Source organism: Octopus bimaculoides, chromosome 16 (assembly GCF_046866305.1).
Source record: "Octopus bimaculoides isolate indiv1 chromosome 16, ASM4686630v1, whole genome shotgun sequence".
NCBI classification, from domain to species: Eukaryota; Metazoa; Mollusca; class Cephalopoda; order Octopoda; family Octopodidae; genus Octopus; species Octopus bimaculoides.
The window spans coordinates 31059764-31080133 of NC_142943.1; the positions used below are offsets into that span (position 1 = coordinate 31059764).

General features: G+C 35.1%; 1 protein-coding gene across 16 annotated transcripts in view; it reads left to right on the forward strand.

Annotated features, from left to right (window-relative positions):
- The window catches only part of LOC106878467 (uncharacterized), a 50591-nt gene extending 30657 nt beyond the window's left edge, over nucleotides 1-19934 (forward strand). For 7 of the 16 annotated variants that reach the window (XM_089364417.1, XM_089364421.1, XM_089364419.1 and 4 more), the window contains 11 exons: nucleotides 1003-1090; nucleotides 1552-1592; nucleotides 2481-2579; nucleotides 2753-2807; nucleotides 4175-4347; nucleotides 4465-4566; nucleotides 7240-7596; nucleotides 7976-8149; nucleotides 8632-8733; nucleotides 11134-11734; nucleotides 14747-19934. In XM_089364417.1, the coding sequence (XP_089220543.1) occupies nucleotides 1003-1090; nucleotides 1552-1592; nucleotides 2481-2579; nucleotides 2753-2807; nucleotides 4175-4347; nucleotides 4465-4566; nucleotides 7240-7596; nucleotides 7976-8149; nucleotides 8632-8733; nucleotides 11134-11734; nucleotides 14747-14883 (1929 nt within the window). In that variant the 3' untranslated portion in view covers nucleotides 14884-19934. Of the gene's footprint in view, nucleotides 1-1002; nucleotides 1091-1551; nucleotides 1593-2480; nucleotides 2580-2752; nucleotides 2808-4174; nucleotides 4348-4464; nucleotides 4567-7239; nucleotides 7597-7975; nucleotides 8150-8631; nucleotides 8734-11133; nucleotides 11735-13153; nucleotides 14360-14746 lie in introns of those variants that run through there. The other 9 variants (XM_089364408.1, XM_089364412.1, XM_089364410.1 and 6 more) reach the window with 2 other exon arrangements.
- The last annotated feature ends 436 nt before the right edge of the window (nucleotides 19935-20370 follow it).

The window sequence follows — 20370 nt, forward strand, 5'->3', positions numbered from 1 at the left end:
CAAAAGGGTTAAAGTATTCTGGGTTACTGATTTCATTTCTAGAGAGATGTTCCAGTGTTCACATACATGTTATGTTTCAGTCGTTATCAGGCATTTTATTCTTTGACATTATACTTAGTAGTGGATTCAGACTAGAGATATAGGCCACTGATGAAGTATATGTTTGTTTTGGTACTATAAATAACTATGCATATGTCCAGCAATATCAACATTCACCTGTTGATGAATGGCCATCAGATCAATCAAAATTTAATGTAGATATAAATATTGAAAAAATTCCCGTCTCTTGAAGATCTCATAACGATTTTACTTTTTTACCAAAATAAATTTATTAAAATTAGTACATTTTCCTCTGGAAAGTATTTGTATTTAGTTACAGTAAATCTTTTGGTAATGGAAGTAAAAATGGGGAAAATATTAATATATTCCAGAAGTATTAATGTTGTATTTAGTGCAACTGAATATGAGTTAGGGTTTGACTTGCAACTGTTTAAGTAAGCTTTCTTCTTTTCACAAAGGTTTCATTCATAATGACCTCTCTGGTAATGTTATTGGTCTGCCTGTTACTTCCCACTCATCCTTAAGTGAATGAAGTGGAAGCTTTTACACTTGTCATGCCTTTGTGCCATGAGCTCTGTTATAACTATTCCCACCCAGTATGTGTGTGTGTGTGTATAGGTATTGAAACTGTTGTTCCTTTGAGTTAGAGTAGTGTATTGTTTGTGTTTTCACAGAATATATTGGAATCTTTACATCTACAAAACTTTTGATAGGCCTTAGTTTCTCATTTTAGATTTGTGACATTAGGATATAATTTCTTTGTGTGTTTGGTTGTGTATATATTTCCATATCTGAATATATTTAAGTTGCTATCAGGACTTAGCTAGTTTTGTGACTTCATAATATCATATTTGATTGCAATTAAAAAAAAACAAAGTAATAATCATAATACCAGTTAGTTTGTGGTGGATAGTGTGTTACGATAAGTGCCAACCATTGCAGATCCAGTACAACGAAGCAATGAAAGCCTACCACAATTCTCCCGGTTACCAGGCATGGATTGCTGCAAAGGGAAGACTCAAAAATATTGGTATGTATTCGAGAAGTGGGGATAGCACTGTTTTTAGAAATTACTTTAATTATTCTTAGCTGTCTTGAATCCTAAATGGAAATCTTCTTATTGGTATAGAATACGTTCGTTTGCCTTTAGATTAATGGCACGTTTTGGGGATTTACCGTGAGAAACACCAAAATTTGTAAATTAAACACATATTTCTTTTATCTCTATCTTTCTCTCTCTATGATTTTTTTTTTTTTTTTTTTTTTTCACTTACATTTCCTATCTTCTTGAAACAGGTATATATTTTGGGGAACATTACACCATAATGATTATATTATTAACTCCTAATCCAATTGTTAAAAACTTAGTGAACAAACGAATTATATATTTTAACATGGTTACTTAGTTGAAATTGTGAGACTTTAGATTCAATCTCATTTAACATTGTTGAAAAAGAAACATTGATGTGTCGTAATTCTTCCTCTCAATAGCCGAAACTGAAGATGAAGAACGAGAAAAACCTCGACAACAGGTAAATTAGGTTTATAATTCAGTCTTTATTTAGTTAGAACACATTTCACTCATAAATTATCCTTTTATTTTTACTTATATACCACATACATATATTTTTAAAACTCATCTCCTCATAGTATCATCCTTGGCTTGTTTTGGTGATGTCTTTAGCTTCCTCTTTCCTAACGTGTCTTTTTTTTTCACTCTCCACTTCCTATGTCCAGTTGTATAAAAAAAAATGACAAAAAGTGTTTAGTCAGGCTATATTGCCTCTTTCTTTAAATATACCAGTTTTTATTTCCAAAATCTCATTTAATATTCTGTGGTGAAATATCTACAACTGTGTTTCTATGGCTTTCTAAGTCATGTCTGGTTTGCTGGCTTCAAACACCAGCAAAAGGGGAATCTGGTTTCTTAAATCATGTGCAGCAGATTTTAAAAGCATTCAACACCCCACTTCCTGTTGATAAAGTGGTGCAAGTTTATTGAATTTACTCGTTGTTGTTTTTCTTTTTTGTCTTATTTTATGTTGCTACATTATCCACTGGATACGAACAATACCAGTGAGTGGATATAGTGTGTCTGTCAGAGATTTGAAGTCAGGGTAGCGATGAAAAGCCAGTAGGATTCAGATGGGACAGGCTGCGGTGAGGCAAACTTCGCAGATCTATCCAACCCATGTCAGCATTGGGAAAAAAAAAGTGTGAAAAAAAAAAAAATTTATAAAATTAAAAACAAAACAAAAAAATGATGATGATATTAGTTACATTTTCCTTATTTTTTTCCTTTTTCTTTCTTTCTTTCTCTTTCTGTTTGTTTCTACATCAACGTATGTCAACATAGATATATTGTATGCAATTTATATATTGTTTATTTGTTTAATATTACTTAATAAAACTTCTTCCAGAATACTTTGCCTGACAAAAGTAACTTGAATTCCAGTAAAAACGGTTATGATGGGATTATAGAGAAAGAAGTAGCTGGAAGGGGACCAAGACGAGTAAGAGTAAGTAATTTGGCTTCGTTAATTTACTGTTTGATGTTGTTAGGACAATTCCTAAATAACTTTTGGTTCAAACTTCAGTGTGGTTTTGCATGTTAAATGTGAGATGAACTATTTTTCAAATGAATAATGCCAAGTTAGGAATATAAATTGTATTTTTTATTTTATTTTAACAGCAGTCCAAATCTGATTCACCCAGGATTAGCATACAACCTGCGGATGATGAAGATGGTAGGTTGAATAAGTCTTTTATGGTTACATATTTTACAGATTTAATTTTGAAAACAGCAATATTACAAATACTCCTTCCCCTCCACCCCTCTCTGTCTCTATGCATAATACTTGTCTGTTCAGTCATCATCATTATCATGTGTCCGTTTTCCATGCTGAATAAAAAATTTACATATTTCCTTATGTATTGAGTTCTACTTTTCCTGCTTAATCCACCAAATCTTACATCATCATTTTCACATCTACTTTCCATGCTAGCATGGATTGGACATCTTGACATGAACCAATGGGTCAGAAGGGCTACATCTCACTCCAGTGTCTCGGAGCATAAGAGATGGAGTGGTCGCTTTAAGCAAAGTGTTAGGAGGTTAGAGTATGATGGGAAGACCACAAACTGGTGTAACTATTGTGAAGTTATTTTGTGGTCATCATACATTTTACGTTAGTAAATGGGGGAGGCTGGAGTAGAACCTAATGAGAGGCAGATACAGACATAGAAGTGGAAGTGATCAGATGTATACAAGAGTTGAAAGTGATGAGTGCTAAATAAGGGAGAAATGATAAGAATGAAGTTATGGATAGCAGAGATGGGGTGTTGATTGTTATTTCAGAGTTAGCATTATAGTATGGTGTGTAGTGACAGGTTCTGCTTACGTTTCTTACAACAGCAGAATAATACATTTGATAGAGTGATGGAAGGATGTGTGATATAATGATGAGGGTTGGTGTTTAACATTGTAAGTCAGAGGAGGAGAGAGATGGATGGATACAAAGGTGGGAGTGGTTGATGGTAAGAATGAGAACAAGAAGTCAATATCAAGAAGCTTGACAGAACGACCATGCTGTTTGGAGGAGCGGAAACAGCAGTTATAGACTTGATAGGGACTCCTCAATTGCATGAGTACACATGCATTAATAGCCTTGGTCGCAGCATGCTATCGTAGCTCAGAAAGTTTTCTCAAGCACAGTGTTTCACCATTCATCTCAGTCCCTTGTCATCTTTTGCCTTGAATCTCAGCATCCTGAGATCAGCTCCTTTTATGCAACAATCCTCATAAATACGCATCACATGGTCCAAATCAACAAAGTCTTCTCTCTTCCACACTACATCTGATTTCTCTTATTTTCTCTGTTTTTCTCTCAACACATTTGTACTTCGTTGATCACACACATTGATATTGCACATCCAGCAGAGCATGTTTTTTTCTAGTTTCTACTGGTCCTTCAGATTCCTGGCCTACATATATGCATTCGCATACATATATTTTTATTTATACACATACATACATACATATGTGTGTGTGTATATACAAGTAGTGAAATACTTTTTTTGTTTTATATATATCTCTCCATATTTTAATTTTCAGATTTTGATGATGGTCTTTCTGTGAAGCATATTGCCCATGCTCGTTATTTGAGGAACCACCGTCTCATTAATGAAATATTCAGTGAAACTATGGTTCCTGATGTTCGCACAGTTATTATGTCTACTCGGATGAGTGTCCTGCGGAAGCAAGTCTCTTCTTTAACCAACCATCAGGTAGATCTTTCATAGCATGGTTTTGGTGTATTTCCAAGATCTATTTTGTTGAAATAGAAATTAAATAAAAAGCTATTGCCACCAATTTTTTTCCTTTTTTTATCTTGATTCTTGTAGAAAAAACTGGAATCTGAACTCAAGTTGATTGAAGATAGACACGAAGCAAAGAAGAGGAAATTCATTGAGAGCAGCGAATCTTTCCATGAAGATTTAAAAAAAGTTAGTTACTGTCTTCAATTTGGTTTTCACACCTATCTTTACCTGTGGTTAAGAATTTGTGATAATGACTGAAAGAGTACAATCACAAATACAAGTGGCTGAAGAGAGGTTTCTCCAAGGGATCTCTAGAGTAATATTACTCAAAAGGGTGCATAGCTTGGAGGTCAAGGATTCTTTCCCGGTCAGACCACTACTTCTCCACCTTGAGAAGTTCTATGGATATATGAATAAAATGCAACAAGAGTGGATCGCATTCCATCCTTTTCTCTTTTTTAAAAATAGTAAGGTGTAATTTTATGTAGATTTAACTACTCTTTCTAACATGTCGAGCAACTATGATCAGGCTTCCTTATTCAGCTCTTTGTTAGCTTCAACTGAATTGGCTTATATTCAGACGTAATACTCTTGCTTGTCTAAGGCAATAGGTGGTAGATTTTTATTGCTGTTTCTAGCAGGCTTCAGTGACCGGTAGAGACTGTCCCATTGGTTTACTCAAATGTTGTTAAAGGTGGTGATGTCTCGTTCCCTTTGCTCCATTAAATTTGTAATCAGGAAATAGCTGATTAAAATCATGTTTTAAGTTGGGTTCGTCTTGTTTTTCTTGTCAGACTGATTGGACTTGAATAATGTATTCTATAATTTAAATAATGTGTTATAAGGCAGTAACATAAGGTATTTTGAATTACTGTATTTAAAGCTCATGGCTTAAAGAAACTCCCTCGTTCTTGATGATGAGAATCATGTTCAAAACCTGTTCTTAATGAACTTGGTTTACAATTTAATTTTGATTTTCATTTGAAAAGGGGGGGGGGGTTCTTTAACCCTTTCATTACCATATTTCTAACCCCTTATGTGTTTCAATTAATTTCTAACATAATCATAAATTTAGGCTGGTTTCGTTAAACAACTCTAACTTTTTTATTTATCAACATATTTATTTATCAACATATTTATCAACATATTAATGTGATTAATGTGATTTTTGGAAGATAAATTAACGAAAGGTTCTCAACCAATTCTATACCAAAATTTTTGTCACAAAGTGACTTTAATTACAGGTAAATACAGGTAAATTCAACAAAATATAAAATTATTAAAATTTTTGTTCAAACATCGCTATAGAAAATGGGTTATTAGCTAATATTCAATTGGGTATACAACAAAATATTATTATAGAAGAGTTGTGCACATTACTGGATTTATTACTGTCTCTTTTGCCAGTATAAAATTAAAATCCAGAGCAGTACCCAGTATTTGATTCACAAATCTTTTCCAAACTTTGATCCCCCATTTTGTGCGCTTTCCTGGCATATACTGTTGAAAACGCACTCGGCCTTTATAGCCCACCATATCCTTATCTATAAACTGTTTTATATGTGCTTTGAACACAGTCAATGAGGGGTCTTATTTTAAATAAGGGATCAAAGTCTGGTTTTCCACGTACTGGTGTACTGCTCGTGTCTCTTACATGTAGATATTGAGTTAATTTTAAAAACCGTATCCTCGTCATTATACTCGACATATTCGTCGCCAAAGGATTCATCACTACTCCAGTAATTTGTTATTCTAGGTTACTTTCTAATGCCCATGATAATATTTATTGCAAAATATGCTTTAATTTCATTCAAGTTTATGGGAAACCTCAAACTATCCTTTTTTACGCTTTGTTTACATTTAGCGTAACGGTTTGTTTCCGCCGTAATCAATTCAAATAGGCACATCGGAAAAAGCAAAAAGAAATAGTCTAAAGCTTTACTCTCCTGGGTAAGACTGTGACTTGGTCCAGTTTCTTCAGAAAAATCACTGAAAGAAGGAGTTTTTAAATTTTCACTCCATTCAGGTACTAATTCATTATCTTTATCGCTATCATCGGAGCTCTCGGATTCACTGCTTTCATTTTCGGAAAATGAAACCTCAGATTCATTATCAAATACCACGTGCTTTTTTTTTTTCGGTTACAGAGTTAGATTTATCAAGGTTTTCAACGGAAAATCCTTCGAATTCTGACTCGCTGCTTGACAGAATAAAATTCGTATCCATTTTTTTGTCAGGATTACAAATTTTGAAAACACAACAGGAACAAATTTGGAAAAAAATCTCCCAAAATTCACAAAATTAAAAAAACACGTTGATCGTCGTACAAAACTATAGCTGAACTGTTTACACAAATAATCACGTGTTTTCACGAATGTACTAACGAGATTTGCTCAGATATTCTCATTTAAATATGAATAGGTGATTACGGGCGGTTTTGGGCGGCTTGGTCACATGAACCAAAATTTTTTTCGGGCGGCTTTGGGCGGTTTGGTAACGAAAGGGTTAAGAAAAAAAAGACTCAATACTTCGTTCACCATTTTTTAATTATTCCTCAACCATATTTCCATCTTAGAATTATTGCATTTCTTTTAGGTGTGGGTCCATAGAAATTTGAACATTTTGTATACGGCTTGAACAAAGGATCTTTTTACTTCTAGTTACACTTTCTGTTTATTAGCTACTTGATGTTGAAATGGTAGTGAAGACTGCTTTTGTACAGAGTAGTATCAACTTAGATTTTGTTCGAATTAATTTTGAAAATAATGTAAAATTTTGTAAAATATCTTTCATATTTATTGGATGTGTTTATTGACTTGTATTAGCTATTTAAGTAAATGATTCTGATTCTTGTTGTAGCTGTGTGAAAGCAAACCACAGATCACAGATGAAGTATTTGCTAATATGCTTGCAAAAGTCAAGGAAGAGCTTCGTCAACGGCATGCACAGTTTCTGCAACAACAGCAACAGGCAAAGACTGCTGCTGCTTTACATCAGCAGTTACCATTGTCATCATCACCACAGCAACCTCCGTCAACGCCAACACCCCCAGTTGCTTCCAGTATGTCACCTGCCACTCCTGGAAGTTCATCAGCAGCAACGCCTGGCCCACCAGATTTGGACATGCAGGAGAGTGAGATTTCCACAAAACCTAAAGACGAAGAAAAATGTGACACAGTTGAGAAAATGGAAATTGAAGAATCAAAGAGCAATGTGGTAATTAGAACTTATAGAAATCTTGTTGCTGTTAATTTCTTGATAAAGGGGAAACCTCTACATTCCCAATTTCTTAATTTCAGATGAATAAAACTTATTTTTAAATTGAAAGTGAGATAAAGTTTAATTTTGTTTCAATTTAATCCTTTTTCCATTCCAGTGTAAAACATTTCAGATTTATCAATTTTGAATTTGTAACCTCTTTATTTGTGTTGCCATCCTAATAAGTGATGGTAGCAAATATGTTGATCAACTTTGCTAGTCTTAGTTATAAATTGATAGTACAGTGTTGTTGTATTAACTGCTAATAGCCAACAGTATTGTTTCTTCACTACCATTGTCAGTCAGACATTTTATTTTGCTGACTTTATCTCTATAGGATTCTACATCAAGTGATAAACCCGAACCATCTGAAGTGAATAAAGAGGAAGAAGAATTAGAAACGCCAGTAACACCAGCAGCACCTGCTGCAGTGTTGAAAACAGAAGAGCCTGATCCACTTCCAGAACCGAAGACTCCTGTTTCAACTTCAGAATCAACTACACCACCTGCGGTATATTTGTTATTTCTGATTTGGTATTGTCTTTGTGTTTGCAGTAGATTTATTATCTTGGCATTGAGGCTTAGGTTTTTAGTGTGTGTGTGTGTATGCGCGCGTGCGAGTGTGAGAGAGAGAGAGCACCCATGTCATGACATCAATTGATGTTTGCAAATAAGTGTCGTGTTTTTACGTGTGTTTCCAGTTTTCTGTGAAAAACTTGTCTGGCCATGAGGAAATATTAACTTGCTTAGAAAAAGGCATGGGATGGCAACAGGACAGGCATCCAGCCATAGGAAATCTGCCTCAATGAATCCCATTTGACCCATGTAAACATGGAAAAGTAGATGTTGAAATGATGAACAGAATTGTTGTATCTGTTATACTTCATAAAAAACATTGTACAGTTAGAATCGATAAATTTTCATGGTTACGATTGCTTTACTGAAATTAATTACATCACTTTGTATTCTATGTTGCTTTTATATTTTTCACAGCCATCAACGACGACTGAAGAACCCTCTTCAGCACCTCCAGAAACCCCTGTAAATGAATCTGATAAAACTGAAAATCCTTCCCAGCTGCCACAGGTCACTGAGGTATGTCACATTGAATATACTCTTATAATTTTCCATTGAAACGATAGTTTTTCGAGATGGGGCAGAGCAAATCTTATATTCTTACTCCTATTGTGCCTAACAGCTGTTAAAATTTTAACCTTTAGCAACATCCACAGATGTTTTTATCACTGCAAATGTGGCTCAAGTAATTCCAAATACCTCTTTTTTTAAGTGACACTACACTACTAATGATGAAATATATATTACTGCAACAAAACATATCTGATTCTTTTGTTTTGCCTTCATATAAAGGAGTAGGTGGGTTTGTGTGTTTAAGAAGCTTACTTCCTAACCATGTGGTTTCAGGTTCAATCCTCTACACATCACCTTGGGTAAGTGTTTTATATAGACCCGAGCTGACCAAAGCCTTATGGGTGTATCTGGTGGACAGAAACTGAAAGAAACCCATCATATATATACATGTAAATGCATATATGTGTGTCTGTGTACATACCTGTGTCTTGACATCATATGATGTCTGTAAATGAACATCGCAGTCATACAAGCAATGATGTTTGTTTCCAGTCTTGTAAAGCACATATCTGGCCATGGGAAAATATTACCTTACTTGGAAGCAAGTAAGGGTTGGCAACAGGAAAGGGCATCTGACCATAGAATATCTTCCTCAACAAATTCCATCTGACCCATGCATATGTCTATGTACATCTCTAAACAAGACATTCTATCACTTGACAGTTTCAATGTGCAAAAACCAGTGGAATTTCAAGTAAGGGTTAGCAGCTGTAAGAGCATCCGGCTGTTGAAGACTACTGTAAACTGTGTTCCATTCATGGCCAGCATGAAAATCTGAATATAAAATTGATGATCATACTGGCTTTTGTGTAGTACATCTATTGCTTGCCTTCCTCTTTTATTCTTCCTTTCTCACCTCAGTCATCCCTCTCTCTCTCTCTATCCTCCTAAACTCTCTTTCTAATCACTTAGTTCATATTCCGTCTTCCTTCATTCACTAATACTGCTTCTGTCATTGCTTTCTTTTCTGTTTACCTTCTCTCACTCTTGTTACTCGACAGTGGTGAGGACTCTAGTTTTACAGAAATACTGCGCAACCTTGTTAGTTCCAGTGTTACAATAAATTGCAATCAGTACGCGCTTAAAAAAAAAACCAATGAGCAGAGGTACTATGGAATTATGGGTTATGCAGATCCTTTTGGCTTGTCAACGACATGGCAACTTCTCTAGTCTGGTACCCAGTACACTGTAAAGTGGGAGGTGACAGCAAACCTTGCCTAAAATGAAACACATGTAAGATGTGGTCCCCTGGCTGTATAAGAGAACTGACTTGGACTTAACCTATGATACTAGCCAAAAAAGCAGTTGTAAAATGATGTTGATGGTGCACATGTGTCTGTATCACTTGAAAATAGCTATAATATAAGCAGTTGAGATTTTTCCAATATAAACTGCTCTCACATATCTTCGTCACCATCTCTCTTCCAACTGGGGTACCTGTGTATCTTTACAGCAGCAAGACACTTGTTTCTATACATCTCTTATACTTTAACCTCACTTCACCTGGCACTAAGCACTCTCCCTCAGTTGAGGGGTCCTGTCTTGCGAATTACATGGTGACCTTACTGGTACTACGTAAAAGGCATCCAGCTGTAGAAAACATGCCAAAGCAGGTAGTGGATCATGGCGCAGTCTTCTGGCTCACCAGCTCAGGCCAGCATGGAAAGCAAATGTTAAATGGGGATGAAACTTGTATATGTGGTGCATTATATTAGGAGTTTGGTTTTGAGTAGTACCATGGGGGTAGTAAAATTTGAACTTATTCTTCTTGGGGGCAGTATTTCAGCACAGCTATTCATGTGTTCAATAATTAATCTCATTACATTGTGCTTCAACATGAGTCTTGAAAAACAAAGCAACACTAATTATATTAATGCAGTGGTCATTAAAATTTAGGAAAGCACAACTATACACCTCAAAAATAAAGGAATGAAAACAAAATCAATGCTTTGCTCTTTTACTTTATAAATTTCAATGTTTTGGCCTTGCAAGGCCCAAATCATGATCAGAAGGAAAATGAAATGTCATTTTGACCTGCATAGATGGAGTTGTGGGAGCGTTGTGACAAAGAAAGATCTGTAGTGTTATATTAAAAAAGAAATAAGCATTTTGGTTAATACCAATCTCCACAGATCACAACAATGTTTCACTCTCTGTTCATGATGAAGGCTATATTGGCCAAAATATTGAGGTAACAGTAGTTTCACTCTTTTATTTCTAACTTGAATTTTCTGGTTTTCTCATTTTTATTGTATTTTTCCTTTTCTTTTTTTTTTTCTTTTTTTTTTTTTTTTTCTTATTAATATTTTTAATTGTTCTGTTATTTCTGGCGTGTTTCATTTACAGGAGAAAGCAGCAGTAACCACAGCAGCAGTAGCCACAGCAGCAGTAACCACAGCAGCATTAGCCACAGCAGCAGCCCCAGTAGCAGAACCAATCGCCACAGAGCCTGCCGTTCCTGAAAAAGAAGCTGTCAGTGAAGAGAAGCCACCTGAGACAACAGAAGTACCTCCTGATAGCAGTCCTTCTAGTGTTGCTACTCCCGCTCCTGCCCCTGCTCTGTTAGAGAATATTGCCCCTGAAGCCACTGTCAGTGGGGACAGTGAGGAGACAACAGCCACCAGTGAGAAGACACCTACTCCACCCCCTCCTTCATCATCGCCAGCTCCTGCCCTTTCAGCTTCCCCCATTGCTACTACAACCACTTCTACTACTGTTGATACTACTACTACTACTACTACTACCACTACTACTACTGCTGCTGCTGCTGCCATCACCACTACCCCAACCACTGCCACCACTGCTACCACCGCCATCACTACTACCACCACTGCCGCCGCCACCATCACCACTACCACCACCACCACTACAGACACCCCTACTGCTCCTCCTGTTTCTGCTGCTTCTGAAGCTTCAGAAACCAAACCTGATAATCCAGCCACTTCAGGTAGGTTGTTAGTTACACACCCAAACTATTGAGAGTCTCTCTTTCTCTTTCTTTCTCTCAATCCAGCCACTACAGGTAGGTTGGTAGTCACACATGCACAGACCGTGCTGGGGAAGAGGGGCCTCTTTTTTCTCATTCATTCTGTGTTCCATTCTGATTTTTAAAAAGACACCCTATCCATTTAAACTGTATTTTCTCTCTAAATGCATGATCGCCTTACCTTATATGTCTGATACAAGGAGGTTAGATTTGAGATGATTTGACTGTGGGCAAAATGTTTGTCAGTGCTAAGTGTGGCTCTCCATTTAAGGTAGTATAATAATCAGACCTACTACTTATTATTTTGTTGTTGTTCAACCATGGTTGAACTTTGACACAACCAAATGGTTGATTCTCTCTCTCTCTCTCACTCTCTCTCTTGTTACAGAAATCATGCAATTGAAAATATCTAATTGTTTCAAAATAAAACAGTTTGTGTTTTTGTCGTTTTAATTTTTGATGAAATACCTTGTCTCCAGATGTAACTCAAGTTTTTCCCATTTTAATTAACATTGCAAGTTACTGTTTACTCAACTAACTTCCTTCCTTGAACTAAAAACTATTTCATCATCAGTTCTTAACCAATACATACTATATTGTTTTTATACAACTAGGTTCAACACTGCATGATCACTAGGGCACACATTCACATACACTTACTCTCTCTCTCTCTCTCTCTCCTACTCTAAATTAGCAGGCTGTGTACCACTAGTGCACCACCTCTCTACCTCTCTTCTGCTCCTCCTTCCCTGCTATCACTGTCTCTACCTCTCACTTACAAACACTGTAGTGAACCCAGTATTTTCTCTCCAGATGTTTTTAAACAAATATCCACTTATACGAGTTCCTACTGATCATCAACAGTATTTATCTCTCCAGTCTGTAAGAGTCTGTGAAGATTATGGGTACTGCCCTTTCTTCTTCAGCCAAGCAAAACAATAAATAAAAGTCATCCTATTGAAGTCATTATTTCTATAATGTTTTGTTAGTTTTAAGGAGCTGATGTTTTTGGTTTTGGTTTCTTGTACATTTGTCATGTCATGCACTTTTTTGTTTTTGTTCTTTTGTTTTGGCTGCTTTCAGATAACAATGACAAAGTACTTCACTTTATATTGATTTCTTTGTATTTTGTTTTTTCTCTTTCTTTCTTTCTTTCTCTCTGTCTCTCTCTCTTTCTCTCTCTCTCTATCTCTCTTCTATAATTCCCCCTTCCCCCCAGAAAATAAAAAAAAAAGAAAAGGAAGAATGCTTCAAGAAATCACCATCAGACAGTTCCTCAATTCAACACCTTGTCAAATCTTTACTGTTCCTAAATTGTCGTTATTGTCTATAAGACAAGCTGAGCTTTCAGCCTTCTCTCATTCTTCATTCTCATTTCAGAGCTTGACAAAGTTAAGCAGCAGACTAATCTTTCAGTATTCACCATGAAACTGCAGAGAAGAAATTTTCGAGCCATGATGTTCCTGCATTACTCGAAAGGGAAAAGTGCAGCTGACAGTCATGAAATTTTGTATCGATTATTTCAGGATTTAAGTCCCTCTTACAGTACAGTTAAATTCTGGTTTGGAGAATTTAGACGTGGTAAAGAAGATTTGGAAGATGACCAAAGAACTAGCCGCCCAAACGCTTCAATACTCGCTGAAAATATTGAAGTTATAGAGGCAATGTTGAATAGTGATAAAAGAGTGACACCTAAAGAAATAGAAGGTACCTTAAGCATTGGATCAGGAAATGTCAAATGGATTCTACAGAATCATATGCATTTAAAACAGCATAGTTGCTGTTGGATTCCACAAACTCTTAATGAAATGCAAAAGCAGGCTCGAGTGGAATGGTGTCATTATATGCTGAAAAAATTTGAAAATGGAGGTTCTCCTAAGGTCTGGGATATTGTTGTAGAAGACCAGATTTGGCTTTATCAATATGAACCTGAAACAAAACGGCAGGCTTCTGTTTGGGTCTTTCCAGATGAAGACCCTCCTTTAAAACTGAAAAGGCCTCGAAGTGTTGGGAAAACAATGATGGCAACTTATTTCCAAAGAAGTGGTTATCTAGTGACCACGTCTTTGACAGACAGGGAAATAGTCAGTGCACAGTGGTACGTGACCAAGTGTTTACCCCAGTTGTTTGAAGCAATCAAATTGAAGCGCCCAGACTCTGGTCTCCGGGGCATTCTCCTCCACCATGATGACACTCGTATCAATACTGCTGCAGCAACACTCGACTTGCTAGCTGAAAACCACGTACAGATAATCTCTCACCCTGACTCTAGCCCTGATCTGTCACCTTGTGATTATTTTTTGTTCTCCAAAGTGAAAGAAAAGCTGAGGGGCATCCGATTTGAGAGCCCCGAAGAAGCTGTCCAGGCACTGGTCAACCAAATGTCTCAACTGTCCAATTTTGAATGGACTCAGTGTTTTTCAAATTGGTTTAAAAGAATGAAAACTTGTATAGATTGTGAGGGGGATTATTTTGAAAAAACCTGATTACTTTTTTTTCTTTTCTTTTTTTTTTATTTTGGAAACAACAAAAAAAAAAACGACCAACTAACAAACAAACAAACAAACAAAACCACAAAAAACAAAACAGTTTTTGTTGTAAGGTGTTGAGGACAGGAACTCTCTGAATGTTAACTGTACATAGCCCACTATTAATATTTATTATTATTATCATTATTATAGTTTAACATTACTACTATTAGGCAAATTGATATATCTTCACTCAGATTTTTTTTCTATTAACATTATATATATATGTATATATATATAATAATAATAATAATATAACTAACAACATAGTTGTTTAACCCGTTTCCCTCCCCTGCCACCTCCTCCCTCCCTCTTCCCAACCTTAAAAAAAAAGAAGAAAAAAAAAGAAAGCTACTAGTTTTCTCTCCTGAGTTAGCGTTTTTCATTAGGGAGTCGACCAATGAAATTTACTTTCAACTTGTATTGCTGTTATCTTCTCTTTCAGAATCAGAGGCAGCGACAGAGAAAGAGACAACTGTGTCTCCAAATAATGCCTTGCAAGCTGAGCAGTGGAACGGTGTGAAGGACAGCACTGAGGCTACTTCAGAGGGAACAGCTGATAGTGAGGAAAGCAACAAATGATTGGAATCAAAACTAGTTCTACTTCATAGATATCAGTTTTTTATTCAGTATGATCATAATAACGATAATAATAATAATAATTAAAAAAAGAAAGAAAAAAAAAAGAAGACAAACCATAAACGAACTTTTATCCTTATTCCCACTTTCTTGGTTATTTCAGCTTCAAGTTGATAAAAAGATCTCCCAAAATCCTCCTCTTTTATTTTTTTTTTTTATATTTATTTTTGGTAGTTCCTTTTTTTTTCTGAACTACAACTACTTTGGTTGTTACTGTGTATGCATGACTATGATTTCAGCTGTAGCTCCACCACCCAGCTAGCTACTACCGCTACTACTACCACCACTACCACTACTACTACTACTATATACCACTACTACCAGAAGCATGTACTACTGGATAAAGGACCTTCTTCCCGAATATAAAACTAATATATGTGCTTTCACTCACACATGCACAAACACTCATACATACATACACACATGCAAACATGCACAGTGAGATAGTTCTGCATGTCACATTCTATAATGTATATATATGTGTGTGTGTGTGTGCGTACACACACACACAAACAAACAAACATATACAATAAGGTACTTGAAATTAATTAAATGTATTCATGATTAAGGCTTCACTTGTGTTAAGGACATTGGTGATATTTCATTTTAGACAATAGGGCATTTTACATTCATTATTATCATAACTTAATGACAATTATCATTTATTAAGATATTATTATTATTATTTACTTGAGGGCTATGTTGTTTTAATACTTCTGAAAGTTCCTGAACTCAATTCCTCTAAGACTATTGTATTTTTTAAACTTGACATATTTCTTATTGAAAAATTTTTTTTATGTTACCTCACCTGTATATGCTATCAATCTGCTAATTGTATTTATCCATGTAACTTTGCAGTAGATCTTTCCGAATGTCTTGCCTATCATTCCTACCTACAGCTGGAGGAGTTGAATATTGAAATATGGAATGGTGTTGGTGCCATTGCTGTGCTGATTATAAAAAAAAAAGAAAGAAAAGAAAATATACCCTTTTTTTTCTCTCTCTCTTTCTCTCTCTCTTTCTCTCAAGACAATTCTCTTTAAGCTACACACTGCCCGGGGAGGAAAACCAATATTATTATTTTTATTATTATAATTATCTGTTGTGTACTGCTATGTATGATGCTCAGAGATACTTTATACAACTCAATTCATTTAGACTGCCTGTCTGTGAACTCTTATTATAATAATAATAATAATAAGCAAGATTTTAATTTTTTAAAATTAATTAATCAATTAGTACTTAATGAACACTATAAAATTTTAACTGAAAGATGGAAGAGATTTTTTTTTAACTATAAGTTTACACTTTTACACACTTGTTCAGCTTTTATTAATAGAACTTATAAAAGATATATTTAGAAGTGGGGAAACAAACAAAAAAAAGAAACAAAATAAGATGAAATTTGCCGACATTTTTTTTTTTTTTTTTTTTTTTGCATTCATTTGGGATGATGAAATAGAATTATTCCAAAAGATGGAGCTGACTGGGTTTGGAATGAGAAGTCTTTGGAACTACTCGTGTAATCTATTACCTGCTGTTGGTACCAACTTCTGGAGATCTCTTCTATTGACTGGGACCACACAGAATATTGCTATGGTAACAATGTTTACGATGCTTCATAGTGGCCATTTGTGGTTCAAACTTTTTTTTTTAACTGCTGCACCATATTTAGGCTTCTGTTATCTTCAATTGAAATGACAATTATGCCAATGTATATTTTATTTTGTTTCTCTTACTTTTCACAATTCCTGATATACAAATTTAAAGAAGTTGGTTCTATATATATATATAATGAGAACTGAAAGCATTAAAAAAGGAAAGCAAGAATGAACTAGGGACATGTTTTAACCTCCTTAATGCATCATGGCTGAGAGCAGGACTATTCAACAACAATTGTGCCCATTTATAATCAAGCACTTATCTGATGACACCAGCTTGTGGTTTACAGATCATTTTCTTGGGCTACATTTATTATTAATTTATATATTCTTTCTCCCCACTTCTCTCCCAGTGGTAAGACAATCACTTATTAAAGACACCTGAAGTTATCTTCTCAGCATTTAGACTTCGTGGTGTTTTTGTTTTTTGTCGTTTTTTTTTTTTTTTTATAAATCTCTTTGGAATGTCTACAACAAGGAAATTTTCATGTGTCCTAAACGTCAATGCTAAAACTTGCAATAATAGCTAATGTTTTATAATCACCTAGTTAATTAATCACCTTAGTATTACACCAACTTAATTCATACACTTGATATTTAGCAAACAACAAACAAAAAAAAATTCCCGTTTTGTTTTTAATTGAAAATAACATCTTTTGGATTAAATATAAATTTTATTCATCAAACATTTCAATCATGGTGTCATTTCTAGTCAACCATTAGTCATTATTGAAAATGAATTTTTTAAGAGTTTTTTTTTTTCATCCCTTACATCAACTATGACTCATTAGTAGGCATTTGTGAAAGATTTTTTGAAAAATATATTGTTTCAATATCAGTCATTCAGAAGGATAGGTTCTAAACGAACTAACACTAATGAGCATTTAACATTTTGGGTCTTGCTCTGGTATCATTAGAACACTACGCTTCTCTTATCTATCACGTTGATTATTAACACACTGTAATGCACGTCCTATGCAAAATATATATATACATATATTTTATGACTATAATTTTTCAAACTATTAACCTCGTCTTTTAGAGATGGAAAACGTTTTAATATTTACATCTACGCAAACAGAAAAAAAATACTAATAAGGAAATTTATAAATCTTTACATGCATCTGAATATAAAAGAAACAACAAAAAAAAAAGACAACAATAATCTGATGATACATTTTAAAATACGATTTAGTTAACACTAGGTAATTTCTGATCTTCCCAAGATGCAACTCATTTCTGAGAATAGGTGGAACATCATTGGCACCAAGAAAGTGTTACTTCTCCAGTGCATGTATCATCTCAGGTCATTGTTTAACCAGTGTTTCCGGAAGGTTTGGGCATTTCTCTTGTCTGCAGATTTTCTTCGCAAACATTGCTCAGTAAGTGTAGTGCAGTTGTGTCAGTTGTGGTTGGGTACATCATCTCTGTCATTTGGATTAAGGTTCAGGAAAGCATTCATTACATTGCCACGTAACCAAGAATATCTTGAAGAAAACGTATCCAGATGTAATTGTATTTTGCATCATGTGTGTGTGTGGTGTCATTAGTACCACTCTTCATCTTGTCTATTTCATGCAGTTTGTAATCATCACAAAACAGATCCTCCTTTCTGCTGCTTTGTCTCTCACCATCTTTCTGACCTTATTTCTCCTTCCTGTTGCAATGATTACTATAGCTGAGATATTGTTTTTCTTATTTCTTTTGCCTCCCAACAATTACACTGCTGTGGCCAGATTCAAACTCTTTGTATGAAATGCTGTCAGGAATGTCCTCAATCTTTTTCATTTCAATCAATAATTCTCACCAACATTTTCAATTGTGGATTATTTGATCCTGCAGAAGTCATAGAAAACACTGGTATGCTTGTTCGCTCTCTCTCTCTACCAAAGTTATAAGTGATTAGATTATGTCCACTTTGTCGTGATGGGATGTGTATTTATTTTTCTCGTCCTCCTCCATCTCCACAACACCAATTCTATTACAGTGACTTTAGATTCCAGATCTGAATCATCTGATCTAATTGTTCTACTTCAAACATAAATATCATTGCTTCAACATAATGATCCTGGAGGGTTTGGGGAATTTTTCATGACTGCAGTTTCTTTGCAATCATTGCATCATAGAAGTAGCTCAATTCTGTCTTTTGGAATAGAATTCAGGAAAATACTGTATGCCATCTACCCAGGGTATCTTGAAAGAAAACTCAACCAGATCAATCATGTCTCTCTTCTGCATTTTCTCACGATATCTCCAACCATCTTTTTCTCTTTCCATTGCAATTATCAACCGAGCTGTCCCTTTCCTCGTTTCATTGACCTTCCAACAATTACCATGCTGCCAAATCTATGTTTCCAACTTTGGTGCCTCGTTTTAATTGCTATGAGAAATGAGATCTCCATCCTCTTATTTCACTTCCCAACACTTGCTGTCCTGTCCAATCTTTCATATGATATGTCATCAGCTATGTCCTTATTGATATTCTCACCAGCTGTCTAAATTCCTGTATCAGTGAGCACTGATGTACAAGACATAACTATCAACAATGTATTTAATTACTGGCAGCTGTTTGTGATGTGGGAGTAGGTGTGCCCTTTTATTTTTTTACCCCCACCTCTTTCGGATGATGCAGAAAATCACAAGTGATTGACTTGGGAGGTGTTACATTCTGAGAAGTCTTCATCACTTGGTCATCTCGACCTCTATCTGCCATTGAAAATAGTTTCTTTCAGCTGCTCAGATAAATGGTATGCTGGTGTCGTTGTAGTAATTAGTTTGTATATTTTGTTAGTTTCCTTTTTTTTTTTTTTTTTTTTTTTTCCTGTGCCTTTTGGTCTCTTGCTAACTTTGCACAGTCTAACTTACAACATGGAGTAGCAGCATTTATTTTTAGGCTATGACCCCTCCCCCTAGTAATGCTACTGCTAACTAGTGGACAATGACAAACAAAAACTGGAAGATTATCTTTGTTCATATTGATCAAATGTATTTAAACGGTTAGTCATCTGGGCTGAGTGGGTATTTTTTCACCAAATACTTTTTTTCTTTATTTTTGTTGTAAACCTGTTGGATTTTGTCTGTTTCTATAGTAACGGGGGTGAGTCTGTTATTTATTTTTTCTTCTCACCCTACCCCCACCCCATCTCCATAAAGCTAAATATTTCCACTACAGTGACTTTGGATTCCAACTGTGATTGTCTTAAGAACTCTCGACTGTTCTTCCTTCTATTTCTTATCTATCACTGAAGCCTGTCACCAGAGACCAGGAATGAGGAAGCCACACTTACATGTATTTCTTCAATCATCAATAAAGAAAAAATATTTGAAAAGTCACTTGCTTTCTTATATTGCTATCTTATGCTGCTGCTGCTGCTACTACTCACTACCTCTTAATAATTCTGTTTTTAACTCTTTTGATACCAACCTACTTGAGACCACCCCTTGTTCTCTGATGCAAAATCTCCATTTTAAAGCAATTTGAATTAAAACCTTCCATCAAAATTTTTAATATACATTCCAAACACCAGCTTCATAGTGATGAAGTTATTTTACTAAATTCTTCATTATTTTCAAAATAAATTGAAACGTAGGCATTGTATTTCCACAAATATGGTAACAAAAGGGTTAAAGTGGTCTAAATTAAACCTGGTAACTTATGTTCCAAATATCAACTTGTTAATGACAAAGTTATTTTACTAAATTCTTTATGTTCAAAACTGAAACAAAAGGCAAGAATAGAATAACAAAATGTTTTCATAGAAAGAAAAGG